Below are 10374 nucleotides of genomic sequence, written 5' to 3' on the forward strand. Positions count from 1 at the left end.
AAAGTTAAAGTAGAAAGTGCGTTCGTCTTCACCAAGATGGCCGGATTCAATTCCGGTCACCGGCAGACCACGCGGGTTTTCTCCGGATACTCCAGCCTCCTCCCATATTAAGAATTTAATCCTCTGCATGCTTCCGTGAGGGCACAAAAAGAATGATTGAGATAAGCTGGGGAAAAACTGTTTGGTAATTGCTATAGAAAAAAATGCATATTACATATCTGACGATTTGTCTAAGAAAATGTATAGAGATGTGATTCTGTTCGAGTCTTGTATATATTGCTGAGTATTCATGAATATAATTTTGTTTTCTTGTTCCGAAATAGTTATATCTCCAAAAAGAAGTAGATTCAATGTAAGGGGATGTATGACTTCAGTTCACGATAAAGTTTAATTCTCTGTTCAACATAATTATCACAGTTAAAAAAGAAATGGAAGGTGTCTTCAATAGGGTAGCCACACATTCAACGTTGGTTATCAACCAGGTTAACTCGGAATAGATCGTTTTTCAAAGTGCTAGAACGGTTTCTTAGTTTTGTATGCAAGATGTTATTTTTTCTATCGCCGTAGAAAAAGTAATTGGGTACATGGGGCAAACGTTTGTCTCTAATGGCATTTTTAAACGATGAAAAAGAGGAGCTATGTCTAATACTTAAAGTTAACTGATTCCAAAGTCTAACAGTAGAAGGAAAGTAAGACATGTTAGATAACTCTAGTCTGTTGTTAGGAAGGTTGTAGTTTTCGGCGTGTCTAAGATTATATTGAGCATTTTCGACAAGGGGAGGGAGTAGAGTGTTAAGATAGTTAGGAGTAATATTATGATGAATTTTATAAAATAATTGCAGTTTCCGACGGGACCTCCGGTGGGCTAGGGACTCCCATCCCGTTTCAGTATATATAGATTGTCTACTATCATAAGAAGGTAAACCGGTGACAATACGTCCTGCCTCTAATTGTAACTTTTCTAACTTATCTGTATCAGTAAGAGTACAACCATCCCAAATTTCACAGCAATATTATAATATAGGAAGTGTAAACGATCTACATATCTTATTTAATGTACGGCGGTTTAGAGTATATTTCAATTTACAGAGAACACCTAATTGCTTGACTACTTTTTTACAAATATTATCAATATGATAGCTCCTCTTACAGTTATCATCGATGAATACTCCCAGATGTTTATGGTTATCAGCCAAGTCTATACTGATATAATTAAAATCTATTTCAATCAGGTGATCTAGTTCTATATAAGAAATAAGTAAAGCCTGTTTTTGCAGGATTAAATCTAACTAACCATTTATCAGCCACAATTGAATATTTCTTAGATCATTATTTTTTGTTTGTTCTAATATTTGTGGGGATTTATCTGAACATAATAGAGAAGTATCACATGCAAAAGGTTTTGGTAAGCTTTCTAAATTATCTGTTATATCATTAATATAAAGTATGAACAACAACGGATCTAAGACTGAACCCTGAGGTTTCCTGCATTAGTTGTCTTAACAGAGGGTTTACTGTTTCCAAAAAAACACTTGTTGAGATCTATTTGTAATATAATCAATTAACCATTCCAATAACTTACCCGATATTCCACAACTAGCTATTTTCACATTGTAATACTTTGATGTAACTGAGATTGTCGTTATATTGATATGTAGTCTCAATTTCTGTTCCATCCTAAAACACCGGATTGAATTTCAAATTTTGTAACTGTCACCAAGGTTTGACAGGTAATGATGCCAAACAAAATTAAACAGTTTCTGTCTGTAACTAGTTAGAAATCGGCAGGCGTTGTGAAAAAGTAATACGTTGCTGAAAAAGGACGTTGCACTTGGGTTGGTTGTCTGGAAAATTATTGTTGATTTCGACATAAATGTATTTTCCATTGTTTCTTTATGAGTGGTGATGCGTAAATAAATAATGTTAAGACTATAACCAGACTTTCAAAAATGTTAATTGTTTCGTTCATATTCTCAACAAATGGAAATCAAAAGCTGATGAAATTTTAAACGATGAAAAACAAATGTACACGTTGACCTATTTGTTTAATGCCAACTCTTTTTGAAGATATCTCTCAGTAAAACGTCGAGGTAATGACATCTCACCCACATCTTACACCAATGGAGATTTTTGAAAGAATTGTCGAGTTGGTTTCTACATTCAAGAATGCCGGAATGAAGGAGGTATGGGTGGTCGAAATCATCACAAGGGGAAACTTAAGTAAAGTTCCTGGTCTGACAACAGAGGCGTATGAATGTCAACGGATACGTATAACCCAATGCAACTTCTCCACAAGAAATTTGGAAAGCACTTCGTTCAGTCCAAAGACATTAAGTACCCGACTGACTATCTACAAGACCCGGTCCATCTTCAAACCAGTGAACTGATCACCGTTAATGAAGAAGTATATGTCCAGAATCCGAAGAATCATCGCCTCCACACAGAAGCATTAAGAGGAAATACGTACCATAAAACGGCCCTTTTTAGGGCCAATAACTTTCAAAAAAGCACCCAAATGATTCACTCGAAAAGGCAAAATGGATTGAAATAATCAGACCCTTAAAAAGTACGAATTTAACACATCAAACAATATCCTCTTTAGAGCAAAGCACTTATCAAATACAAAATAAGCATGGCTACCTATGTCAAATAATGTGGAAAGAGTGAGAATAAATACCATTTATTGATAAAACTTGTGTGACTATAGGCAAACGGTAAACGGTAAAATCTGATAGTTTGGACCCCATGCTTTTAAACAATGATTTACAATTTCGATAAATCAGAGACATATACATATTACAGTAATAATATATATATATACGTCTCTGGATAAACGTGTAGCGAGAGGTGGAGAGAAATTAGTTATTCATCCATTGCCCAATGAATGCAATTGCAGCGCCACTAAAATTCTGCATACAAAAGTTACTTTTCAGACAAAATCAAGAATATTTTCGACAAATAATTTCTGCAAAGGTCATTATTGACATTGTTTTTGACATGGGTATACTAACCAACTTCTGGTCCCCCCCCCCTTCATTTTGAGGAAAATTTATGAGCCCATTACGTTACTTTATACACTGACATGGGCCTGTATATAATAGATTCTACCTTAGGCCTACTTCCCCTAAGTTGTTAGCCTACTAATTCATGTAGGAACTCTATCGAAATCAGAGTTTTATAACGATAGATCTACCTATCGTTATAAGTCTATGATTTAGGTAGAGTTATCAGCCTACAAGTCCAGACAAGTGTCGACCTAACATCTTTCATGCAGATCTTAACTGGGTCGTTATTCACCTTTGTTACCGTATAACTTCAAAAAAAATCAACACACAACGCAAGAAATAAATCAATAAAATATAACGTTATGGAAATTGAGGTTGAGACCGATTCACATTGCTGTGACCGGAAGTTGGAAACTTGTCATCGTCCCTTTACCATAGCAGCATCATAAACTTCCGGTGAAATCAAAGATGTCGGCTGTTCACAGTGTTGTGTTTGGAGACGGTTAGATAGCCCTATGAAGTGCGTAAGTTATTCAGGTTATGTTATTGGTTTCTGTTCAGTGTATTCAAATTGCTTATATAATAGCAAGGACAAATGCTTTTCATCTGGACTTGTTATATCTTATTCTATATTAATTCTGGGGAAGCGTTGAACACGGTCAACACGCACCTGCAATCCCCTGCAATAATCGGACTCCATCTTGGACCAGCAGATTTTAATAATATAATACTTAAGTTATTTTCGTAACATATGTTTCCCTTATCTAACAAGCATTGTTGTTTTAAAACAACTGCAAAGAATTTGTTTTGTGTACCAAGCGTCCGTTGGTGGAGTACATGTGCGATTAGTCCGACTTTCCTCTGGCCCTGACACCAAACTTGGACATTTTGACCGATATATGTCTGGCGTGGAGACATCTATCGGTCAAAATGTCTAAGTTTGGTGTCGGGGCAAGAGAAAACTCGATCTAACGTGCGATTTGGTCTGCCAAACTTATGTAGGGGCCTGTTCGTTTATGCAGAACAACCGGTACGTCCGTTATTAAATGTAACGTTTTTGGGTATAAGGCCTGGTGGACTTGCAAATGTTTATGCAGGACTTGTAATGCTTTGTCAAGGCTCGCATGAAAGTAGCATCAGATTACTGGGTCCGATCTTATTTCATAAACGAACAACTCTGGCCCAACCGTTTGGACGGTAACGGGTTGTTTCGCCTCAAATCCCGTTCGCCCTAAGGTTTGTTTCGCCCCAAATCCCGTTCGCCCTAGGTGGTTTTGCCCTAAAAAAATATTTTTTTCGAAAGTCATAAATATCATGTTAAAAGTTAAAAAAACTAATCTTTCTCTTGAATCAAGATATAATCACGTGCCGGAAGATGAAGAACGAACCTGTATATTCATCACCGAAGCCGACAACGGACATACTAATATCAGGAATATACTGCATATTATCATTTTCATTTCATTACCTTAATTAAGTAATGTTGTTCTTTATAAAATGCACCTGTACATGTTTTAATGTTACAAATGTAAAATAGTAATACTTATACAACATGATATAAACAATTAAAAAGCACCCTGTCACGTCAGACTTTATATCAAACATATTTGAATATATGGACATATAATGAAACTAAATTAATTTCTCTAAATACAATACTTAAAATTAACAGATTTTAATGAAACTAAATTAATTTCTCTAAGTACATAGATACGTATACGAAATGCACATAGATTAGGTGCAAATTGCGTATAAGAATGAAAATAAATTTATACTTTCTCTATTTTAGTACACTTATAATATATATAGATAAGATATTGCCATAACGTAATGTTGAATTATAACACAGTATTGAGAAATGCCCTATTTATGACTAGTTACCTATTCAAAATTATCTACTCAAATATGCATATAAAGTTTTGTTATTTCCTAGAAATTTGGTTAGCTTAAAGCTTTATTTGTATTATTTCATAAACAACTAAATTATGCTTCATAAGAGTCCGCTAAGTTACCTTAGGAAAGGCTTAAAGTTTTCCCCAACTTATGACTATTTCATGAATTTGTAATTATTACGTATGGAATTGAATCTATTGCATATGTTCTCCGCCATAGTACAAGATATTTGTAAAGTATTTATCAGTATGTATATTTCTGTACGCCTATATGCAATGTGCATTTGGTAATAAATTGAATTGAAATTGAAATATTAATTTTTATTGGTCGGTACTATCAAAACTTCTCAAAATGATCTCCTCCAATTAGCAAAAGCAACACGGACGTGCGCAGAAATCAAGTAAAGAAAACATTGACACACGGCGACGAGTATGTGTACACTAGACTAAATGTGTACACTAGACTAATTGTGTTAACATGGAAAAAAATTATTGTTGTATACCCCGCAATGTAATTAAAATTGCACCATTTTTGTTTCATTTCACTATTCTTATTTATTTCTAAAACTAAATTCAATATATGTTATAATGTGTGTTAGCGTGAAGAAATAACGTTTTTTTGCTTTACAATTTAATGTACTTAAAAACAACACAAACACACATTTTTTAATAAAACTGATTTTAATGATATGGAAGACTAAGAAGACTTACTTTGTGACTTAAAACAAATAAAAATGAAAAGAAAATACCAAACAATGTTTTGCCCTAGAAAATTGTTTTAAGGCGAAACAACCTAGCGCGAAACAACCTAAGGCGAACGGGATTTGGGGCGAAACAACCCGGAACCGTTTGGACCGTGATAAATGAAAACTATCTTGGTCCTGCATGCATGTTGGGAAAGTTGCCATCAGATCTTAACACAAGATCCCAATAACCAGACATTTCCTTCAAAACACCAATCTTAAATTCTTTACATGTCTTTCAGATATCAAATTCACAGGTTCTAGAATATATATATTCTGTGTGTTTAGCATCGCAACCCACTAGATATTGAACCCCCTTATACTAAATAATCATGTATGGAGTGCGATATCTAGTGGGTTGCGATACGAAAACAGGCAATGTGTTATATATATTCTAAAACCCAATTACTTATTATCACAGTGATGTTCGATACCTGAATGTATCACATATATTCCAGAACTCTAGCACCTGTGATTAAATTCTGTAGTTTACATTTAAAGCTGGTTTCCATGTTAAAGGGTCTGGTCGGGGAAAAAGTGTCCTATTTGCTAAAATGGCATACACATGTTTAAAATACCTATATACAGATACAAATTTTGCTGAAATTCACTCCCTAAGAGTAAAAATTATAATTATATTAAAGAAATCCTAAATCGTCATTTTCGTAATTTGTAATTTTACTGCACACGCGTCATCAACGAGGCCAAATGTAAACATCGCGGCGAAAGAAAAAGATGCATGCAAAAGTCATGACAGACACGAGGTATCAATACCGTTATATATAACAACAACATATAGGTAGAAATACTACACTTGCATCATACATGACCTTTGGAAACAATTATTTACGTATAGTATTGCTGTCTTGTCCGCTAGTTGAGTCTGACATGGCACATGCCGGCGTGCTATTGTTGTTATCTTCACAGCCTCACTTTCGAAACAACCACGTGACATATATAAATAGATCTGCGCTAAATTTACGCGGGGCTTCCCCGAGATTTCAGTGGTCAAAACTGGACATTGCAAGCAGAACTCGACCATCATATTGCCGTGGTATAACTTTTGGAAGCCCAGAGAACGCATTTAGACCCATTTATTTTGTATTTTTTTCCCTGACCAGCCCCTTTAATTATTGTGGTGTATAATTTCTGCAAATATTTTGTTTTTGTTTTTAGACTGAAATTGGTTTTTAAAACATTAAATAAATAGAAAATAAACAAGCATATCAAAACATTATGTCTGTTATAGTTTTGTACAATAACTACATTAATATAGAGATTTTATTTTGATGTGTTTTATCTTTCTTTTTCTGAGGAAAAATACCTTATGCAAGTCAATATTGCTTTATCAGGGTGTTCAATTCTACTAACTCAATTTTAAAGATCAAAGTTTATATACATGTATTATATATAGTAGATTCTTTTTCCAGGTCAATTAAAAAAGATAAAACACATCCAACCATGACGGAACTCTGAGGACTTATAAACAAGCATGGCAGGAGTTAACGTAGGGATGGAATCGATGAGTAACAGGGTTTATCCCACTCATTCGTCGTCTCGTGATACTGAGACATGGACACAGAACACTGGTGGGGGGCGAATGTCCAAGTCACATACCCCCGAGACCTACGCTAAAGTCCAAAACAACCTTACCATGGAGGAGGTGCGTTGGTCAGAAATGAGAAAGAAGATACCAGGAATGGGTCGTGTACCTCGGACCAAGTTCTACCATGAAGAAGATGGGTTTGAAAGGGTGAGATTTATTATTGTTACAATAATTCCTTACCGATATTCACCAATCATTTGTTTGTTCTGCTTGTGACTTGTAATTATACACACTGTTCAGCTTGTAAATGTGATGAACTACTGTGCCTGAAAGTGGAACGTTTTGAGACAAATATTCCTGACTTACTGGTAATGCAAAAAATCAAACATATAATTACGGGGTAGGTTCATATAGCACATCCAGTGAAATGTTTATCCTTGATGGTTCAATACATACTCTGTCATGAATGCAGGTACATTTTATGTGATACCAACAAAATTGTTACGATGAGTTTGCTACTGTAAGCAAATGCACACACTAAGTGTTATTATTTTACAAAACGACGATAAAATTAACGTATTGTCTACACCTTTAAACCTGGTCATAGATGTGTAGTGGCACTGGACTTAGTCGATCGTCGGTGACCAAATAGCTCAATTGGTAGAGCATCCGTCTAGAGTTGGAGGGTCCCGGGTTCCAAAACCTGGTCTGAGCTGGCTGTTACATTTTCTCTTTCTCCTGTTACTTGATGCGGAAAAGTGTATGAATCCTGTCATCTCAATTCAGAACTGGCCCATTGTGGTGTATCTGGATTGCTTTTGTGTTCTGATTGAACAGGTTGTATGTATAACCAACCTGACAAAAATATTTCTAAACATGTAAACTTAATGTCAGTATTTCTTCAACTTTTAACAGGCCAGACAAGAAAACAATTTCTTCATCAGGACACACTTCAAACAAAAAGAATGTTATAGATTTGTACCAGCTAAAAAGGGCCAACTTCCTGTGGTCAAAAAGGTCCGGGATATGAGGTAATGATTGATGGTATAAGATAATTGTTCTAAAGGTTCATTGTCATTTGGAAATTTGTTTTGATTCAAATTTTGACTATATGTCTGCATTGCTATGAACTTTTTATGGCATTTCAGTATCATAGACTGTAAGACAAACTTAAATTGCTTTAGTTTAGAACTGCAATGTATAAACTAACCAATTATACTAACCAAGATTGCTGATTTCTGCTGATTCAGATAGAAGGATTTTTTGAACATTAAAAAGTAATAAAGAGTAAAGTCCTAATCTAATAAAACATGTATGGGTTTTAAATCAAGATAAAATGGCCGTTGAATTATTAGATAGTAGCAGTTTTAAACTGCTCAATAAGCTAAGTTAAACAATATTTGTTCCTTTACTATTAGCAGAATGTGATTAACACTGCTATGAATGCATTGAGCTAGATTTTCAATTTCAGATACCAAAGCAGCAATGAAAGACATATTAATTGCAGTTCTATCAATGACACTTTCATATAGCTTATTGTGTTGCTTTCACAGATGTGAGTGTGGAGAGGTGCTTCTCCACCATCATGGTATGCAGGGCCCCACACCCACCTCACAGGCAGACCGTGTTATGGTGGAGAGCTACTTGGTGCCCGATGGTAAATATTTCACAGCCAGTGTTAACTGCCTTAATCACTTTGATTTTTCAACAATATCCACAACAATATCAGTGGAAATACAAGTTTGTATGGATACAAATAATTTGTTAATTATTGGTGTCTAATCCTAAACTAAAAATCCCTTTTGTCGACTTGTCTCTGTTATGTTTTCAGAGGCAAAGCAATGGAACTTGTAATATATACTGTCTTGATAATTTTACCTAGTAAGTCATCCCTGGAAATTAAAAGCCTACTTGTGTATTTGAGTACCAAGGAAGAAAGGCCATGTATGCTCTTTTTTTCAAGCTCTTCTAACTTGAGCCTAAACTGTACAACGTTATTGCATTTATTTGATACGTATGTTTGTAGTATATTGCATTACGCATGTGAAGTATGGGGATCTACAAAAGGTACGGATATTGAGAGGTTACACCTACACTTTTGTAAGAAGATTTTAAAAGTTAAGAAGTCGACTTGCAACGCAATGGTTTATTTTGAATTAGGTCGACATCCTTTGGAAAATATAAGAAAATTCAGAATGATAAAATATTGGTTAAAACTAATGGATTCGAAAAATTGTATTTTGCAAACTGCGTATTCCTTTTTAAGTAGTAGCAATACAGGCAATTGCTTTAACTGGGTTAAGTATGTCAAACATTGTCTTTTTTCTCTCGGATTCGCAGATGTATGGACAAATTATTATTCATATAACCATAAAAGTATTTTGTACATGATAAAGCAAAGAATATTTGATCAAAGTCAACAATATCTGAGAGGGCTATTAGAAACCTCACCTAAATGTATTTTATATAAGCACTTAGCAAATCACCATACTCTTCAATACTATTTGACAAAGTATATTCCAATGAAATACCGGATCTGTTTATCTAAACTTCGTCTTTCTGCACATAATTTAGCTATTGAGACTGGTAGATACAATAACATAACGAGAGAACAAAGACACTGTATGAGCTGCATTTCAGATATTGAAGACGAATATCATTTTATTTTAATATGTAACAATTTTCATATTCTGAGAGTAAAATACATAAAACCATATTACTGGCGAAATCCTTCAATGTTTAAACTTGTACAGTTACTAAGTGCTGATAATATCAGCGTTATTCGTAAACTTGCTAGATACATTTTTGAGGCAAATAAGGCACGAGTGACGTAAACATGCACATCAATATAATTTATATAAATGTCTATTTATGTATTATTGACATTTGTATCGTTACGGATTACATGTTGTTGTAGTTAATGTCAGATGTTAATGATGCTGATGATGATGATGATGATGATGATAATGATGATGAAGAGGATGGTGATGATGATGATGATGATGATGACGATGATGATGTGAGAGCGTTAATGATTGTTGAATGCACAATAATGATGTGGGAGTGATAATGAGTGTTGATTGCACAATACATATACGTAATTTGTAATTTATTGTAAAGTATAGTTATCCAATAAGTTGTCAAATAAAAGTTGAATTGTGTGTGTGTGTGTGTGTGTGTGTGTGTGT

The 10374-nt window shown here is 34.5% G+C and overlaps 1 protein-coding gene across 4 annotated transcripts in view; it reads left to right on the forward strand.

Moving 5' to 3' along the window:
- Positions 1 to 3461: 3461 nt before the first annotated feature.
- LOC110466308 (transient receptor potential cation channel subfamily M member 1-like) overlaps positions 3462 to 10374 on the forward strand; it is a 39716-nt gene continuing 32803 nt past the window's right edge. For 3 of the 4 annotated variants that reach the window (XM_021522722.1, XM_021522725.1, XM_021522724.1), the window contains exons 1-4: positions 3466 to 3529; positions 7071 to 7393; positions 8102 to 8217; positions 8740 to 8843. In XM_021522722.1, coding sequence (XP_021378397.1) covers positions 7133 to 7393; positions 8102 to 8217; positions 8740 to 8843 — 481 coding nt within the window. In that variant the 5' untranslated portion in view covers positions 3466 to 3529; positions 7071 to 7132. Of the gene's footprint in view, positions 3530 to 7070; positions 7394 to 8101; positions 8218 to 8739; positions 8844 to 10374 lie in introns of all 4 variants that reach the window. The other variant, XM_021522723.1, reaches the window with a different exon arrangement.

Source organism: Mizuhopecten yessoensis, unplaced genomic scaffold, assembly GCF_002113885.1.
Source record: "Mizuhopecten yessoensis strain PY_sf001 unplaced genomic scaffold, ASM211388v2 scaffold11129, whole genome shotgun sequence".
Taxonomy (NCBI): Eukaryota; Metazoa; Mollusca; class Bivalvia; order Pectinida; family Pectinidae; genus Mizuhopecten; species Mizuhopecten yessoensis.